Here is a 20074-nt window from a genome sequence, read left to right on the forward strand (position 1 = left end):
CTTTCCCATTCCGTGTCTATGCTTTGCCTGGTGCTGAAGGCTCACATCTGTGGCCTCATTTCTCTTCTGATGGCGAGTCATGGGAGACTCGCAGCTCTGCAGAACACCCTTCTCTCTGGCTCTGTCCCGCTTTTTATCCCCATGTTTCCATATTCTGTTTGTGAATATATCTGCATGTACACCTTTTATTCAGCTCTATAAATGAGAGATGTGTGCATGTTTATCTTTCCCTCAGTTAATGCCATCACAAGTGTTTTCCAAGGTTCCACAAATCTCTTGGTTGCATGATACTCTGTGGAATTGAAATTCTAGCACATTCCCTGGTTGGGAGGTTTTGGGGCCATCACATCTTGCTTCTGCTGAATCTTGTTCCTAGGAAAGTGTCCCTGGCAGGATGGCAGACATAGGGAATGAGAGGTGGGTCCCTGAAGATGGTGAGTGTGTGCTTGGTGGCGGGCCTTACGGCAGCTGCTGAGCGTGGCTCTGTGTGTTCTCTGCAGCCTGGCCTGTCGGTGGGCTCTGTCCCACCCCCCGCCCGCCCTCCGCTCCCACAGCAGCCTTTCCCAGAGCCAGCCATGAGCTTCGCCCCTGTACTGCCACCGCCCAGTGCCCCTGTGCCGACAGGCCCAGGCCAGCCCACAGCCCCCGCCCACCAGGTGAGTGCTGGCTGCCCTCCTTATGGGTGCCATGGGTGTCTTGGTCTCCCCAGGCCCTGCCTGTCCATCTTGGCTGGCCTGAGCCCAGGGCCTGTGAACCTCCTGGCAGGTCCAGGCCCCCTGTGCTCCTTCTCTGCAGTTCCCCAGGGCCTGGGGTGTGGACGGAAGTGGGGATGGGTCTCTTGTATCTGTGGAGCTGAGGGTTACACAGCATTTGGAAGGCCCTCATTCCACAGAGTGGTCCTCTCAGATCTGTGTGTCCTGGGCTCCAGGCTGGATGTTTGAACGTGTGTCACTGTGGGTATGTGTGCATGTGTGTTGTGTCTAAGTATGTATCTCAGGAGGACATTGATCTAAGAGGAGCCCCTCTCTCTTTCTAGCCTTCTCTCCTGGCCCAGCCGGTACCCTTGCCGCAGGTCCTGGCCCCACAACCCGTGGGCCCTCTGCAGCCAGCGCCCTCCCACCTGCCTCCGTACCTGGCTCCAGCCTCCCAGGTGGTGGCCCCTGCTCAGCTGAAGCCCCTCCAGATGCCTCCGGCGCCCCTGCAGCCACTAGCTCAGATCCCCCCGCAGGTACCTCTCTGTCCCCTGCTCTCCAGCCTGGCCTGCTCCCCCAGCCTGGTTGGCCAGTCCTTGTCCTCAGGGCACGTGGGTGCCTCAGGAAACACTCCCTGGTGACAAGACAGCTGGGCTGGTGTGTTCTGCCTTTGACTTCTGCCCCAGATGCATCCAAGATTGGGAAAGGTTTAGTCCAGAGTTAGGCCAGAAGAGCCAGGATGGAGCTGTGAGCACAAAGCTTGGGTCACTGTTTTCCATGGAGCTACCCGAGGCTGTGTGGACCATGGATTCTTGGGGGTCCAGTAGACAGCTGAGCAGCTTGCCAGCTGCAGAGATTGGACTGTCTTTTTGGGGAGTGTCATGTGACCAGTATCATGTGATAGCACGTGGTTGATACTTGGGTGCTCTTGCTCAGACTAATGCTTTCGGTGGTCATGCATGTTTCTAGTGAATCTTGACCCCAGGATGGCTTTTATTTCATGGGTCCCATTGTTGCGTGTTGACGGGGCTGGGATGGGAAGTGCTTCTTTGTAGGGAGGATGTGAGTGTTCCTACGGTTTGCAGGCACCCCTCACAAGGTGCTTTCATGTCAGCTGTTGCCTGTCACCTGCCTTGTCCTCATCACTCCTACACTGGAGTCACTTTCAGCATCTAGTTAATCCAACACCTTGCTCCCAGTGGTCGTGGCATTTAGTAGCTTTTCAAATACACAGAGGTCAATTTGCATATTTTCTGTCTTATAACTGCACAAAGGTACATGTTGTGTGATGCTCATGTGTCTATAACCAGAAAGGCTTTAGTTTAGAACTGTCAGAGAATCTGCTGAAATGTTTCAAGTGCTAAATCCACGAGATGTCTCCAGGATGGAAGACCAGACACAGAAGGTTCTGGCGCTCTGCTGTTTTGACATGCCGTTCTCTCCCAGGCCGCATGGCACAGGGGCATTCAGCCAGCAAGGAGAGGCTCGAAGATTTGCTTTTTTTCAGATGACTTGTCAAAGAATGACTTGGTCTCATTGTGAATTTACACAGATTAGAGGGAATCAGCCAAAGTAATTTCAGATATTTGGAGCCAGTCTGGTAGCTTGGACAGTCCTGGTACTTCTGAATGAGAACATGCCAAAGCTGGGTATCTGATGGTCACTATTATGACCCCCAGTATCCTTGCAGTAACCAAGAAGAGTGGTCCAGCCTGAGACTCTGAGGTAGTGCTAAATGGGGGCCATCCTGAAGGTCGTGTCTATATCTCACACCCTTCTAAGGCCTCCTGTCTTTCCTTCTGTTTAAGTGTCGTATACACTTGGTTTTGTTTAAATTGGGTTTATGTTTTGGTTCCCTTTCACAGCAGCTACACGAAAAGTGTCTTGGGGGCAGAAGCTGGGAGTGATGTGGCCCCTCTCACCAGTGCAGGGTGCTGCCGGCAGGGCCGGGTCCTGGTGGGGTGATGTGGCCCCTCTCACCAGTGCAGGGTGCTGCCGGCAGGGCCCAGTCCTGACGTGCTTGTTCTCTTTCAGATGCCTCCACTTCCTGTTGTCCCCCCCATCGCTCCACTGGCCACAGTTGACAGCCTCCCCACAGCCCTTCCTGACCTGCCAGCCACCAGTGGGCCCACCGTGCCTCCCCCCTCTCAGTATTTCCCTCCAGCTGTCATCTTGCCAAGCCTCCCACTCAGTGCCACCCCCGCTCCCCTGCCTGCGTCGCCGGCTCTGCCTCTGCAGACAGTCAAGCTGCCTCACCCTGCTGGGGCACCGCTGGCCGTGCCGTGCCAGACCATCGTGCCAAATGTGGCGGCCACTGCCACCGCCATCCCTCTGCTGGCTGTGGCCCCACAGGGCGTGGCCGCCCTGTCTATTCACCCCACTGTGGCCCAGCTCCCGGCGCAGCCCGTGTACCCAGCGGCCTTTCCGCAGATGGTGCCCAGCGACGTCCCGCCTTCTCCCCTCCACGCAGCGCAGACTGTGCAGGCTGCCGCTCCCCAGCCGACACCCCCCGTGCTGCCACAGCCCCACCAGCCAAGTGTTGCCCGCCTCCCGGAGCAGGCTGCTCCGGCTGCCAGTGCTGGAAGCCAGGTAACCCACCTGCTGGTCAGGGCCCACCCTTCAGGGGCTGGGAGACCCCTTAGCACATAAGGGGCTCACAGACCTCTGCTCCTTCTCAGGACCTTCACCTGGGTAGCAGAGTGGGAATGGGCAAGCAGGCAGTGCTGTCCCATGACTGCAGCGTCTCACCCGTTGTGGGGAATGTCTAATGTTCTTCTTACTTCCCAGCATGTGTTAGGAGCCTTGGGGACTGGGCTGACTAAAAGCTTCGCTGTCGGTTCCTTCCCAGGTGTTGGAGGAGCTGTCTGTGGGGGCGGAGGGTCCCTGGCCATGCTGGGCATTGTGGCATCTGCCCTCACGTGGATAGAGTTGGCAGTCTTGGTGCAGCCACGTCAGCCCCTCCATGGGTGCTGGAGAGGCTCACACTGCTTATCTTGTTACCTGCCAAAGGAAAGTAGGTGGACAGCCCCCATCTCTGCAGTCAGCAAATGAGGAAAATGGGGTTCTGATGGGGTCTGTTGGTGATGACCTAGGCCGTGTTGAGTGTACATGGGCCACTGGTCCTAAGGTAGTCATGGCAGACAAGGATGCTGTCTCAGAACCAGATGAGGGCCATGGGCAGCTTGTCAAGCTGCCAGTGAAGAGACACACCCCTTGCTGGCTGGGAGGACCTCCCTGTGGCTCCACACACCTGCACAGCCCATGCGCGTTTTGTAACTATAAGCCTGTTACCCAGCCTCCTGTGTGGAGACAAGCTGGCCTGGGGCTCTCACCTTAGGGGCAGGGCTCTCACCTGGGCATCCTCTTACCTAGGGAGCCTCTTACCTAGGGATCCTCCCACTTGGCCCCGCCTTGGCTCTAAGCCTCAGTGGCCATGTGCCAGTGGGCATGTCCTTTGCCTTTTAAGTTCAGGCTCCTGCCCTTTTGATTTCATTGTGAAGATTCATACTGAAAGTGTGCTACGGGGCCGGGTGTCCCCCTAACTCATTTTGCACTGAATCCATTCTAGAATGAGGCACTGTCATAAGTATGCATGGATTCTCCTGGATGTTTGTCCCTGATTTTGAGAAGGGGTGATTTTCATTGCCCAATAGGCTGGTGCTTGTTTCAAAACCAGTGTGAGGAGGCCCATCGTCAGTCCAGTGCCCTGACTGAGCGACCACCTCCCTGATCTTTTACTTGGAGTAACACTGACTCAGGGCTCAGGGTCATCTGGGGAAAGCCAAGGGCTGAGTGGAGGCCTGGGGGTGTGTGGTATCATTGCAGGGCCTGTGTCTTGCGCCGTGCGCTGGCCCGGCACACTGCTGACACTGGGTTGTCTGCTTAGCTAGCAGCTGGAGAAGGTGTGGGTGCTTAGAGGTCACTGCCCAGGCCTGGTGGCCTCCCTGTGGTCTTGCCAACAGAGGGTCTGGAGTTTACTGATGAGCTAGGCTGGCTGCCCAGAGGCTTCCCTGTGCCAAGAAAGGACAGACTGGGGCACCTGTCCAGGAGAGAAAGTTCCACGGCTAGGCTGTGGCTTTCACATCTCACTCCACATACCACATGTCTGATCAGTCTCATACTTGTAGGCCCTGTAGCAGGTCATTCCCATTCCCAACCTAAACCTCAAACTAGGGCCGTTTCAGGCCATGGCTCTCCTTCAACCTGTCTTAGCCTCTCCCCCGAGAGCCTTTAAAGAGGGAACAGGAGGGAATCTGGCCCAGTTTCTAAGTCACCCCATGGAAGGCTGAGGTCCACAGCCCCTCTTGCTCACGGCTGGGATTGGAACACAGGCTTTGACCTGACAGGAGGCTGGGGCGGAGTAGCACAGTGATCTGGCCCTGCAGGGTGGTGGCAGGGAGCCCAGAGAGGTGCTAAGTGTGCCGCACTTCAGCTTCTCAGCCTGACAGCAGCTGGAGGTTCATGGATGCAGTGCGGTTTTAGGTTTGGTTTTATACCCATGGGGACATGAGAGTGCCTTGTCCTTGGTTTTGCTAAATCTGCATACACGCACGCTGTGATTTGACTGTGGGGTGTGGGTGCATGGGGAGGTTCGTCCTCATCACCTGCTTACTCCCTTGGGTGATGGAAGCGCCTGCTTTGGTCCAGGACCTTCAGGGGAGGCGATGGCCCGCACCCCAATCGCATCCCTGTCCCCTGTGTCCTCAGATCCTGCTTGGCCACCCGCCTACATATGCTGTGGATGTCACCACCCAGGTCGCCACAGTGCCCGCGCCTGCCGCCATTCTCTCCCCACCTCTGCCGGAAGTGCTGCTGCCTCCTGTCCCTGAGCTCCTGCCTCAGCTCCCCGGCTCTCTGGCCCCCACAGTGATAGCAGCTCCTCAGAGCGTGCCTGTCCAGACCGCTGCGCTCCTGCCACCTGCTAATCTGCCGCTGCCCAGTGGGCCTGGGATCCCTGGTCCCTGCCCGACCGTTCAGCTGACGGTGGAGCCAGCCCCCGAGGTGTGTGGCCCTCCCCTAGGGGCTCAGCCCCCAGTCCGTCACCCTGATTCCTGACCCCAGCCTCACTGCAGCCCTCCTGTGCTGTAACCTTGCGGCTCAGCTCCAGAAGTCAGGAATACCCTCAGGAAGGTGGAAGTGTGTGTCGAGGGACAGCCACGGGTGCTGTTCTTCTCCCTCTGCTGTCCCTGGATGGATTTTCCTTAATCACACATCCAGCTGGAGACCCTGATTTTTACACATGGATTCAGAGTCCTTTTCTTGGAGGCGATGGGAAGAATCTGTGCTAATTCTTCCTGGGCCATGTGCTCCCTCGTAGGGATGATCAAAGTGGGTTAACATGTTTGGAAAGGAGGTGGCCCCAGCTTATAGGAATCTGCTTGGCTCTAAGTGTTAAACATAAAATCCCTCGCTCCTGCCAGCCTGCACGTGATTTGCTCCCTGCAGTCAGAAGGGAGTGGGTGGCGGGCTGGGCGGTGATGGTGGGGAGATGGCAGACTGCACGCGGCTATGTCGCGGGGGAATGAATGTGACCTGGCCTCCTTTCCGTGGTTTTATTTCAGGAGCAGGCCTCACAGGACAAGCAGCCCAGCCTCCCTCAGAGCTGTGAGAGGTAATGGCACACTTTGCCCGTGTATGTCAGATCTTCTAACAATGTCGCCCATTTCCAAGCCTGAGCTGGGGGAGCCTCAAGGAGCTCCTCTGGGGGGTTTGTCAGTGCTTGCTGTTGTTTGGTAGTCAGATACTCCCAGTTGTATTTCGGGTCCTGGTGCTGGTGTGCAGTGCTGAGAGCAGGGAGAGGCTATGGATGGATAGTCACCAGGTCCGGGGACTGTGGAAGGCTGGGAGAGCAGGGCAGAGTCCGGCCCACATCCCAGGTCTCCCAGCACCTCAGGCGTGGCCAATGTTGCGTTTAGGGAGGGAGCTGGTTACAGGAAGTGATCTTGTGTCCCACCCTCCTGGTCATGGCAGCACCAAGCTCAGTGCTCTGCAAACTCTCCTCAAATGCCACAGTAGCTCCACCTTGTTGATGTGTTCCCATTGCTGTTCAACAGATGGGGGAACCAAGGCATGGGGTGGGTTGTGTCTTAATCCTGACATATACTGTGAGCCGATTAAGTGTGATTCACAGGTCAGGAGCTGAGAAGACTTAGGTCCTAGGTCAGAAAGGTCATATGCCCCATATGACCCCAGCACTGTCCAGGCCAGATATTACAGGGTTAGGAGGGGCAGTGGGCTCAGGGTCCCTCTGTTGTGCATGGGCAGCTTTAGACCCTCTGGGGTTTCCACCTAGCACACCCAGACAGTAAAGCTTCTGTTGGTTTTCTGGAAAGCCAAGTTTCCCATGTGAGGCAGGCTGGGTTCCCCTGGGTGCTGTAACATTCTTGGTTTTCATGTAGCTATGGAGGCTCTGACGTCCCTTCTGGAAGAGAGATGAGTGACAGCTGCGAAGGTGCATTTGGTGGGGGAAAGCTGGAAGGCAAGGCCGCCCGGAAACATCACCGCAGGTCCACGCGTGTGCGCTCCCGCCAGGAGAGGGCCAGTCGGCCCCGACTGACCATCCTGAACGTGAGTAGCCAGGCAGAGCAGGCCGGCAAGACAGGGTAGGCTGGGCACGGTGTCCTCCCTGGCCTCACTGCCTGAGTGTCCTTTAGGTGTGCAACACGGGTGACAAGATGGTGGAGTGCCAGTTGGAGACACACAACCACAAGATGGTGACGTTCAAGTTTGACCTGGATGGGGATGCGCCTGACGAGATCGCTACCTACATGGTGAGGCTGTCGTCATGCCTGTCAGATGAGCCCACGGCCCTTCCCCTGGGACTATCTCCTTGTGTCGCTGGGCACATGCATGCCAGCCCCATTGAGGGGAGTACTGGTGCCAGCCTTGCTTGTCCTCCCACCTCTGCCAGTGGCTGCCTCTTGTTGATAGCACTGGGGCATCACGTGGAGGCCTGCTGTGGCTTCTTGCTGAACTGTGTAGCCCTGCTGTTGGTAACTGAGCTCAGTGGCCGTGTCTCCCCTCTTGGCTTAGTCCAGAGTAGAAACCAAATAAATCCATCAGTGAAGACGCTGTGCGGCCAGTGGCCTGAGGCACAGCCCCACCAGCAGGGCTGATGTGTTGTTGCAGGTAGAGCACGACTTCATCCTGCAGGCCGAGCGGGAGACATTCATTGAGCAGATGAAGGATGTCATGGACAAGGCAGAGGATATGCTCAGTGAGGACACGGATGTGGACCGTGCCTCCGACCCTGGGGTGAGCCCGCCACACCTCAGCACCTGTGGCCTGGGTGCTGGGGAGGTAAGTCCCTGTTATGAGGTCCTGGGAGGGGCTGGGCCTACTTATACCCAAGCTCCAGGCTCTGCGAGTACAGTGCTGTGATGTGGCCTGCTAGAGGAACCTGTATGCCATGCAGTGTCGGGTGAGGTGGCCGGGAGGGTAGGCGCCTTCTGTCCAGTTAGAAATGTCCAAGCTCTTGAGGCCTCTTAGAGGATTTGAGACAGTGTTGTGCTCTGAAGGAAGTTCTTGTTCCATGCAGTCGGCTGAGTTCTGATCCTTCACCTCTTTCAGGAGAATCGCCAATCCCAAGCAAACGCCCCGGTGTACCAGCAAAATGGTATGTCTCCCTTCACGGCTGTCCCTGCCAATCAGACATGCCTTTGGAGGAGTCATGTCTGCCATTGTCCTTTCTCTGTTTCCAGTAGGCATTTGATAAGGGCCTCCCACTGAGCATATTGTATGGGTTTTGGCCATCACACTGGGGGGTTGCTGGAGTGTATGGTGAGCGTGTCCCCATCTGGGGACAGCTGCCCTGTCTGAAGAGCCATGTCTGGTCTGGGTGGGGACTGAGCATGATGTGGACTCACTGCCCTGCTGGTCCCCCAGCCAGCGTTACCACTTCACTGATGTACTTCCGGTGACCTTGGAAATAAGCCCGTGCTGGGGGGACTTATGAGAGCCTCTAATGCCAGTGAGGAGCCCCCTGAGCGGGCTGCACATCCTCCCCACTGGTGTGAGATGAATTCCTCAAATCCCCATTATCAGGTCTGATATTGGCGGCGAGGGGTCACCTACTCACTCTCACCAGCTGCTTCTGTCCTTCTTCTTAGTCCTGCATACTGGGAAGAGGTGGTTTATCATCTGTCCGGTGGCCGAGCACCCAGCAGTAGAGGCCCCCGAATCTTCACCCCCACTTCCTCTGAGCTCCCTGCAGCCAGACACCAGCCAAGGTATGAGCAGCCAGAACTCCCAGCCCTTCCTACTTGATAATTCTGTCTGTCTCCTGTATATTGCTCCACGTCAGCTCATGGTCCTCAGCCTGACTTGACTTGTGCTCATGTTTTGCCAGCATGTGCTGTGTGCCAAAGTGCAGAAGCCCCACCCTGCACTGTTACCCAACGCCCAGAGCAGTCTGTGGGGCTGTGTCCTTGTCTGTATCCCTGTCCCAGTTGTCCACCAAATAAGTGAAGTCAAGGTGGCACTCGGGCTTGGGCCTCTCAGTTACCGTCACAGTGCAGGTGAGGCACGTGGGTTGCATAGGTATATGCTAAAATGTCTCTGCCCTTGCCCTTTCCTACCAGTGTTTTTGCAGGAAAAATTCTCAAGGAAAATCAGAAAACATTTTGATATGAATAAGAATGAAAATGTATTAAAATGTGTGAGATGCAGCTGAAACAGTAATTAAAGGGAAATTTATAACAGTAAATGTTTAGAGGAAGAAAGAGGTCTCAAATCAATAACCCAAGTTTTCACCTTGAGAAGTTAGGGAAAACTAGAAAATCCAAAGCAAACAGAAGGAAAGAAATAAAGGTAAGAGCAGAAATCAATGACATTTGAGACAAAACAATAGAAAAAACAATGAAACCAAAAACAAATTCTTTGGAAAAAATAAATATGTTTGGTCTCTTGTAAGACTGACAGAGAAAAAGACACAAAATACCACTATCAGGAAAAAAGGGAGACATCACTATAGACCCTGCATAAAGAGATGCTGATCATGGATTCATAGTCATGGACTATTTTGAACAAACCTACACACATTTATTTGACAACTTAGTTGAAACAAACTAACTCTATGAAAGCCACAAACTACTGAAACTCATCCAAGATGGGATAGATCACCTGAATACTCCTATACCTATTAACAAGATTGAATTAGCATCAAAAATATCTCCCAGATAGTTTCACTGTTGAATTCTATGAAACATTTTAAAAAGGAAATAACACCAATTCTACAGGCTAGTCCAGAAAATTGAAGAGAAAGGAACACTTTTCAAATTGTTTTATGAAGCCAGCATTGCCTTTATATCAAAACTATATAAAGGCAGTACCACAAAAAAAAAAAGTGACAGACACTTTTATCTATGTTATCTGATATCCTAATCTTTCAAGGATATAGAAGGGGAAAAAAAACTCAGTAAAATGCTAAAAAGTCAATTCTAGCAATATAAAAAGAATATGCCATAACAAAGCAGAGTATATCCTAGGAAGGCAATATTCAAGAAGCAACTAATTCACCATGTTAATGTCAAAGGGAATCTCATTTCCTTACAAAAGGAAAGGTACACGATCATATCAGTTGATACGGAAAAAGTATTTGACAGAAATACAACACCCATTCATGATAAAAATGCTCAGCAAGCTAGGGATAAAGGGAAAATCCTCAACTCGATAAAGGGCATCTACAGAAAACTGATAGCTAATATCATGTTTAGTGATGAAAAGCGAAATGTGATTCCTCTATGGGGATCAAGGCATAGATGTTTAATCTCTCTATTTCTGTTCAACGTCACATTAGAAATATTAGATTCCAGATGAACAAGAAACAGAAATAAAAGGCATGTGGATTGAGGACTTTACTGGGAGTCCAGTGGGTGGAAATCCACATGCCAATGCAGGGGACACGGGTTCGATCCCTGTTCTGGGAAGATTCCACTTGCTGCTAGGCCACTAGGTCCATGCACCGCAACTACTGAAACCCAGGTGGCCTAGAGCCCATGCTCTGCAACAAGAGAAGCCACTGCAATGAGCAGCCCACACCCTGCAACTACAGAGTAGCCTCCACTCGCGCAACTAGAGAAAACCCGTGTGCAGCAATAAATCTGGCTATGCTGGCATAGCCAAAACAAATTTTTAAAGTCATGTGGAGTGAAAAGGAAGAAATAAAACTGTCTCTGCAGCTAGTATGATTTCACGTGGAAAAGATTCACAAGTATTCTAAACAGAAACAACTCTGAGAACCAATGAGAGAGTTTAGTAAGATCATAGGATATGTAGTCAACAACTAAAATAATTATGTTCCTATATGCTGATAGTGAACAATTAAAAATAATATTTTGAAAGAATACTATTTACAGTAGCTAAAAAAAAAGATACATAGCTCTAAATTTAACAAAACATATACAGAATCTGTATAGTGAAAACTATAAAGTAATGATGAAATGGATTAGAGACGATCTAAATAAATGGAGAAGCATACTGTGTTTGTGAATTAGAAGATTCACCAGTAAAAATGTAGAGTTTTAAAGAATTTTTAAAGATTTCAGCAATTCTTCCCAAAATGTTATATAGATCTAATAGAATGCCAGTAAAAATTCAAATGGTAATTTTTGCAGATACAAACAGGCTGACTCTAAAATTTATGTGGAAGTACAAAGGTATAGCTAAAGCAGTTTTGAAAAAGGTTGGAAGCATCATATTACTCAATATTAAGACCTTATAATGTTACAGTAACCTAGAAAGTATGGTATCAACAAAAGAATTGACACATAGATCAGTGAAAAAGAATATAAAGCCCAGAAATATATCCATAGAAATATAGCCATTTGCTTTTTTGACAAGGATGCAAAAGCAATTTTATGTAGAAAGGATAGTCTTTTCAACAAATGGTGTTGGACTGGTTGCTCATCCACATGCAATAATTGAACTTTGACCTATGCCTGACATCTTTATACAAAAATTAACTAAAAATTCATTGTATATCCAAACATAAAATATAAAACTGTATTATAATTTTTGGAGAAGAACTTTTGCAACCTGTGCCAAGGGAGTCTTTAGATCTAACATCAAAAGCATAACGCATAAAAGAAGAATGGATAAATCAGACATCATCAAAGTAAATTCTTTTGTGCTGTGAAAACCACTGTTAAGAGAATGAAAAGATGATCTACGGACCGGGAGAAAATAATTGCAAGTTACATATTCAGCTTAGTATTTGTTCCCAAAATAAATAAAGTACTCTCAAAACTCCTAAGAAAACAGCTCAACTGAAGAACGGACAATGTACTGGAACAGACACTTCCTAAAGAGAATATAAGGATGGCAGTTAAGCACATTTAAAAAAATTAATGTCATTGACTACCAGGGAAATGCAAATAAAAGCCATAGCGAAGGATCATCACACACTTGTGAGAATGACTAAACTAACAATACTGAATTTTGTGTGGATATGGAGCAACTGGATCTCATGTTAGTGGGAATGCAAAATGGTACAGCTATTCTGGAAAATATCTAGTTGGATATTTTAAAAATCAAAGATATACTCAGTATATGACACAACGATTTCACTACTCAGTCTTTACCAAGGAGAAATAAAAACTCATGTTTACTAAACACTTATATGTAAATGGTTATAGCAGTTCATTTGCATAATTGCCCAAACTGGAAACAACCCAAATATCCTGCAGTGGGTGATTGGAAGAACAGACTATGGCGCTTTGAGAAAGAAACAAACAATGGACACATGCAACAGCATGAGTGAACCCCAAAGGCATACTGAGTGAAGGAAATCTGTCTCAAAGCTGCATACTGGATAACCCTATTTTTAATGACATTCTCAAAAAAACTGTAGATACCGGATCAGTGTTTCCAAGGAGTTAGAGATAGGGGGAGAATGTGAGTATAAAGGGATAATAACACAAGGAAGTTTTTTAGGGATGATTGAATTGCTATGCATTATGGTAGTAATTATATGGATATATGTATGCTGAAGTTCTCAGAATTTTGCAGCTAAAGAAGTCCATTTTACTGTATGATAATTTAAAAAGTGAAAAAAAACTTACATATATTGAAAGAAAGTATGTAACCTGGCAGATAATGAGGCAAGATAGCATGAAAGAAAAGCAGCAACAAGAACAGACAATAGAAGAGATCCTCAGACTTTTACTTTAGGTCACATTGGATAATAGGCACTGGATTTATTTTCCCTTAAAACAACTGAAAAAGCATGCAAAATATACGAAACTATATTTTTTAAAGACTTTGAACATAAAGGAGTGACTGACATCGATCCCTGCAAGACTGAAAACACTCGATGATCATTTCAGCTGACTGCACTGAGAAGGTTTTCACAATCCCAGAGCAGGGAGGGAGGGACCCAGGTAGAGCTCAGCAGATTTCCCATAATGAGGAGACTGACCTGAGAGTCTTGGGAAGCCCAGGGGCAAGAGTTTGTGGGTAGAGTTTTGGAGAGGAGAGAGCACAAAGAGGAAAGTCTCTGGATTGATAGAGGATTCCTTTTGATTGTTTTGCAGAGTGCTGTGTGTGAGGAAACTAGCTAATGCCAGGAAATGAACCACTCCAAGGATTAGAGGGAATGCTACTATAACTCATAGTAAGGGAATGTCTGTTTCTACCAGTTAGCTGGAAGGACTTATAATTCAAGGGCCACTGGGTAGAGGGCTGACAAGGGCCTTGCCTCTGTCATGGAGAATAATTAGCCCTAAATTAAAATTTGTTCTTGTCCTGCTGAACAAATCTTAAGAGCAAGATATCAAAAGATCAAGCCAGAGTAGCTTAACTGCATCTCATGGCAAAGAATGTTATTAGGAATACAAACTCATACAGTACCCAAGAAGGCAAGTTTTACATTGTCTGATATCCAACTGAAATTATCAAGCAGGATAATATGAGAAAAATTCTTCATTCCCCATAGCTGACAAAGCTGTTAGGATTAGCAGACAGCCACATTAATACAGTTAATTACAGCTGTATTCCATTTGTCCAAAAAACTATAGGAAAGAGATATAATTTATCATATTGATAAAGTAGTAAAGAAGCAGTCCATAAGATTATCTAAATAAATACAGAAAAGGAATTTCACAAAATTCAACAACTGGGAGTATCCTCTGCAAACTCTCCATGAACAATGTAGAGTTAAATCTGATAAGATATCTGTAAGACTGTTCACTAAGAACTACAAAACAATGTGGATGGAAGCTAAAGACGTAAAGAAGTACCCTATTCTCAGGTCAGAAGACACGATATTATTACAGTTTTAATTCTCTCTCACTTGATCAATAGATTTTATGCAGCTGCCACCAGAATCCCAAAAGTTTTTTCTAGCAGTTGAAAAGCTGTGAAAATGTAAAAGCCATTTGGAAGTAAAAGAAATAGACTGCAATGCTAACACTAGCTGATTTCAAGAATTATTATAAAATCATAGTGATCAAGACAGTGCGGTGGTGGTGGTAGTGTTATTTGGTCACTTGAGTCATGTCCAGTTCTTTGCAACCACATGGACTGTAGCACATCAGGCTTCTCTGTCCTCCTCTGTCTCTCAGAGTTTGCTCAAATTCATGCCCATTGAGTCAATGATGGCTGTTTCACCATCTTATCCTCTCCCACCCCCTCCTCCTTTTTCTTTAAATCTTTCCCAGCATCAGGGTCTTTTCTGTTGAGTCAACTCTTTGCATCAGGTGGCCAAAGTATTGGAGCTTCAGCATAGTCCTTCCAGTGAATATTCAGGTTGATTTCCTTTAGGATTGACTGGTTTGATCTCCTTGCTGTCCAAGGGATTTTCAAGAGTCTTCTCCAGCACCACAATTCAAAAGCATCTGTTCTTTGGTGCTCAGTCTTCTTTATGGTCCAACTCTCACATCTGTACATGACTACTAGAAAAAAACCATAGCTTGGACTTACATGGACCTTTGTCAGCAAAATGATATCTCTACTTTTTAATATGCTGTCTAAGTTTTTCATAGCTTTCCTTCCAAGGAGAAAGCGTCTTTTAATTTCATGGCTGCAGTCGCTGTTGGCAGGGATTTTGGACCCCAAGAAAATAAAGTTGCCATGAAGCGATGGGACCAGATGCCATGATCTTAGTTTTTTGAATGTTAAGTTTCAAGCCAGCTTTTTTGCTCTCCTCTTTCACCCTCATCAAGAGGCTCTTTAGTTCCTCTTTGCCTTCTTCCATTAGAGTGGTATCATCTGCTTATCTGAGATTGTTGATATTTCTCCTGGCGGTGTTGATTCCAGCTTGTGATTCATCCAGCCAGGCATTTCGCATGATGTACATGGGAAATGATGTACACACACATGATGTACTCTGCATATAAGTTAAATAAGCAGGGTGACAATATGCAGCCTTGTTGTACTTCTTTCCTAATTTTGAACCAGTCATGTTAGTTCTATGTTCGGTTCTAACTTGCTTCTTGACCTGCATACAGGTTTCTCAGGAGACAGGTTAGGTGGTCTGGTATTCCCATTTCTTTAAGAATTTACCACAATTTGTTCCAATCCACACAATCAGAGGCTTTAATGTAGTCAGTGAAACAGAAATAGATATTATTTTCCTGGAACTCCCTTGCTTTCTCTATGATCCAACGAATGTTGGCAATTTGATCTCTGGTTCCTCTGCCTTTTTTAAACCTAGCTTGTACATCTAGAAGTTCTCGGTTTACAAACTGCTAAAGCCTAGCTTGAAGGATTTTGAGCATAACCTTGCTATCATGTGAAATGAGTGCAGTTGTACAGCAGTTTGAACATTCTTTGTCATTGCCCTTCTTAGGGATTGAGATGAAAACTGACCTTTTCCAGTCCTGTGGTCCTGCTGAATTTTCCAAATTTGCTGATATACTGAGTGCAGCACTTTAACTGCATCATCTTTTAAGATTTTAAATATCTCAACCAGCTTTGTTTGTAGTGATGCTTCCTAAGGCCCACTTGGCTTCACACTGCAGAATGTCAGCTCTACGTGAGTGACATGATGTCATTGTGGTTATCTGGTTCTTTCAGAGCTTTTTCGTATAGTTCTTCTGTGTATTCTTCCCACCTCTTCTTAATCTCTTCTGCTTCTGTTAGGTCCTTAACTTTTCTGTCCTTTATTGTGCCCATCCTTATATGAAATACTCCCTTGATATCTCCAATTTTCTTGAAGAGATCTCTGGTCTTTCCCATTCTATTGTTTTCCTCTATTTCTTCGTTGTTCATTTATGAACAGGAAAGTTCTTGTATTTCCTTGTTATTCTCTGAAACTCTGCATTCAGTTGGGTATATCTTTCCCTTTCTCCTCTGCCTTTTGCTTCTCTTCTTTCTTCAGCTATTTGTAAGCCTCCATAGACAACCACTTAATCTTCTTATTCTTTGGGATGGTTTGGGTCACTGCCTCATTTACACTGTTACTAACTTCCATCTGTAGTTATTCAGGCACTCTGTCTACCGGCTCTAATCCCTTGAATCTACTCATCACCTCCAGAGTATAATCGTAAGGGATTTGATTTAGGTCATACCTGAATGGCCTAAATGGTTTTCCCTACTTTCTTCAATTTAAGCCTGAATTTTGCAATACGGAGCTGATGATGTGAGCCATAGTCAGCTCCAAGTCTTATTTTTGCTAACTGTATAGAGCTTGTCCATCTTTGACTGCAAAGAATATAATCAGCCTGATTTCAGTATTGACCATCTGGTGATGTCTGTGTAGAGTCTTGTGTTGTTGGAGGAGGGTATTTGCTATAATCAATGCATTCTCTTGGCAAAACTCTATTAGCCTTTGCCCTGCTTTATTTTGTACTCCACCACCGAACTTGCCTGTTACTCTAGGTATCTCTTGACTTCCTACTTTTGCATTCCAGTCCTTTATGATGAAAAGGACATCTTTTTTTTGTGTTAGCTCAAAAAGGTCTTGTGGGTCTTCATAGAACTTTTCAACTTCAGCTTCTTCAGCGTTAGTGGTTGGGACATAGACTTTGATTACCCTGGTGTTGAATGCTTTGCCTTGGAAAGGAACTGAGATCTTTCTGTCATTTTTGAGGTTTCACCCAAATACTGCAGTTTGGACTCTTCTGTTGGCTATGAGGGCTACTCCATTTCTTCTAAGGAATTCTTTCTCACAGTAGTAGATGTAATGGTCATCTAAATTAAATTCGCCTATTCTCATCCATTTTAGTTCACTGGTTCCTAAGATGTCAACGTTCACTCTTGCCATCTCCTGCTTGACCACATCCAGTTTACTGTAATTCACGGACCTAACATTCCAGGTTCCTTTGCAGCATTGTCCTCTGCAGCATCAGACTTTGCTTTCACTACTAGACGCATCCACAGCTGGGCATCATTTCTGCTTTGGCCCATCCACTTCATTCTTTCTGGAGCTATTAATAATTGCCCTTCACTCTTCCCCAGCAGCATATTGGACACCTTCCAACCTAGGGGTTGCTCATCTTCTGGTGTCATATATTTTTGCCTTTCATACTGTCCGTGGGGTTCTCCATGCAAGAATCCATTCCAGAATACTGGAGTGGATTGCCATTTCCTTTTCCAGTGGGCTGCATTTTGTCCAGAAGTCTTCACTATGACCCACCCATCTTGGATGGCCCTGTACAACACGGCTCATAGCTTCACTGAGTTACTCAAGCCCCTTCTCCATGGCAAGACTGTAATCCATGAAGGGGTGGTATTGGAGTAATTACAGGTAAATAGAATAAAGAGAATTCAGAAATAGACACAAACACAGAGAGACACTTCATTTTTTATAAACAGATAAAGGACATTCAATGAAGAGAGAACAGGTTTTTCCAGTCTTGGAATAATTGATCATTCATATGTGAAAAATGAATATTAACCCATATTTAACACCACATACAAAAATCAACTCAAAATGGAATGTAACCCTAAATGTAAAACTGAAAACTGTGAAACTTATGGTCGGAAGCACAGGAGAATGTTTGTGTGACTTTGGCTTAGGAGATACAGGTATCCTCAAAGTGCTAAGGAAAATAAACGTAAACCTTGAATCTCTACCTGGTGGTTAGCATGCTACATGAATTAAGATGAGATAAAAATGAGAAGGCTTTAATACCTGCATATTGTAAATATAAGACAGGATATTTTTAAGCTAAACCACAGTGATGCCAGATGGAAGGTCAGAAATACAGGAAGGAATAAAAGTAATAGAATTATAAAACATGGACAAGTCAAAAGGAGTGTTAACTGTTTAAAAAACATTATGTCTTCTGAGATTTGAAATATATTTATTGAGCTAAAGTATGTAAAAGTAAGGGCATATTTACCGGGGGAAGGGAATTGTACTCAAAGAGCTCCTGCATTCTTCCATTGTTAGAGAAGAGAGCCAAAATCAAGAATGTATATTGTAGTCTGTAGAATACTCTTTTGAGAATTGTAAAGTAGTAGATAATTTTCACACTCATGGGGGAGGGGTAGAGTAGGGAAGAATTTTTAAAAAAAAAAGGCAAGGAAGAAGAGAAAAAGCAACATTGAACATGATGAAAATATAGGAAATCATTTGTAAGATGGTAGTCTTAACCCTAGTAGATGAGTAATTAAATGTAAATGAAATAAACATCAAATGTTGTCAAATGTGAAAAAAGGGAACCAACTAATAAACTAAGATATAAGACTACAAATGGTGATGAGTAAAGAAAAAAAAAAGCATGCTAATACCTAAAGAAGGCTAGAGTAGATTGTTTTCTTTTTTTTTTTTTTCCTCTTGTGGAGTGGGCAGAGCCATGGGCCATGTAGGATCTTCCTTCCCTATGTGTTTGCATGCTACGTTGCTTTACTCATGTCTGACTCTCTGTGATCCTGTGGGCTATAGCCTGCCAGGCTCCTCTGTCCATGGAGATTCTCCAGGCAAGAATACTGGAGTGGGTTGCCATGCTCTACTCCAGGGGATCGTCCTGACCCAGGGATTGAAGCCATTGTCTCCTGCAGCTCCTGAACTGCAGGCAGATTCTTTACCCCTGAGCCACCAGGGAAGCCCCTTAGTTCCCTGACCAAGGATCAAACCTGTGCCCCTTGCAGTGGAAGTTCAGAGTTTTAATCACTGGGCTGTCAGGGAAGTCCCATAGAGTAGATCTTTTATATCAGACAAATAGACAAAAAAGTAATGATGAAAGATTCAGTTCTCCTAGAAGATCAAATAACTCCATATTTGCATGTCTTCAATAACACAGCCTCAAAATATATAAAGCAAAAATTACTAGAAATAAATGAAAAAAATCATCATGAGAGTTTTAACTTTTTGAATGTGAAGACAAAAATCAATTCAGAATATAAAGGATTTTGACAGTAGAATTAGCAGTTTTGTTTTATATGTAGGACACCCAATAGCTGAAGAATGCCCATTTTTTCAAGTACACAAAGAATATTTTAAAATTAGCCATAGTCAGGACACAAAGCTAATTTCAAATTTAAATGATTGAAATCATTCAGTGCATGTTCTTTAACTACAATTGCAGTAAGCTAGAATTTAAAAACAAGAAGATACCTGAAGTCTCCACAATTTGACAGTTAGGAAATGCATTTATCTCATTGAAGCAACAAAAAAAATTATAATGTAAGTTGTGAAAATATTCTGAATAATAATGATTTGGAAATCATGCAAATGAAACATTAATTATCAAAATGTATGGATACAGCTAAATCTATATTTTGCAGAAATTTTGCAGTCTCAAACGCGCATTTTAGAAAGGAGAAAAGATTAGAAACAATCAAAATACATCCACTATAAAAAGTTAAAGAGAAAATTGAATGCAGTTAAAAGGAAGAAATAAAACAAACATGAATTAATGAAATACAAAATAAATATGCAGTAGAGTATCATTTCAGTTCAGTCGCTCAGTTGTGTCCAACTCTGCAACCCCATGAACTGCAGCATTCCAGGCCTCCCTGTCCATCACCAGCTCCCAGAGTCCACCCAAACCCATGTCCATTGAGTCAGTGATACCATCCAACCATCTCATCCTCTGTTGTCCCCTTCTCCTCCTGCCCTCAATTTTTCCCAGCATCAGGGTCTTTTTCAATAAGGCAGCGCTTTGCATCAGGTGGCCAAAGTATTCAAGTTTCAGCTTCAACATCAGTCCTTCCAGTGAACACTCAGGACTGATCTCCTTTAGGATGGACTGGTTGGATCTCCTTGCAGTTCAAGGGACTCTCAAGAGTCTTCTCCAACACCACAGTTCAAAAGCATCAATTCTTCTGCACTCAGCTTTCTTCATAGTCCAACTCTCACATCCATACATGACCACTGGAAAAACCATAGCCTTGACTAGATGGACCTTTGTTGACAAAGTCATGTCTCTGCTTTTTAATACGCTGTCTAGGTTGGTTATAACTTTCCTTCCAAGGAGTAAGCGTCTTTTAATTTCATG

General features: G+C 46.2%; 1 protein-coding gene across 7 annotated transcripts in view; it reads left to right on the plus strand.

Moving 5' to 3' along the window:
* The window catches only part of WNK2 (WNK lysine deficient protein kinase 2), a 146927-nt gene that overhangs the window by 67634 nt on the left and 59219 nt on the right, over positions 1-20074 (plus strand). For 6 of the 7 annotated variants that reach the window (XM_002689849.7, XM_005210446.5, XM_005210447.5 and 3 more), the window contains exons 10-19: positions 501-656; positions 1037-1228; positions 2727-3281; positions 5400-5693; positions 6254-6303; positions 7091-7259; positions 7346-7462; positions 7821-7991; positions 8262-8307; positions 8801-8920. In XM_002689849.7, coding sequence (XP_002689895.4) covers positions 501-656; positions 1037-1228; positions 2727-3281; positions 5400-5693; positions 6254-6303; positions 7091-7259; positions 7346-7462; positions 7821-7991; positions 8262-8307; positions 8801-8920 — 1870 coding nt within the window. The remainder of the gene's footprint in view (positions 1-500; positions 657-1036; positions 1229-2726; positions 3282-5399; positions 5694-6253; positions 6304-7090; positions 7260-7345; positions 7463-7820; positions 7992-8261; positions 8308-8800; positions 8921-20074) is intronic. The other variant, XM_005210450.5, reaches the window with a different exon arrangement.

This window comes from Bos taurus, chromosome 8 (assembly GCF_002263795.3).
Source record: "Bos taurus isolate L1 Dominette 01449 registration number 42190680 breed Hereford chromosome 8, ARS-UCD2.0, whole genome shotgun sequence".
NCBI classification, from domain to species: domain Eukaryota; kingdom Metazoa; phylum Chordata; class Mammalia; order Artiodactyla; family Bovidae; genus Bos; species Bos taurus.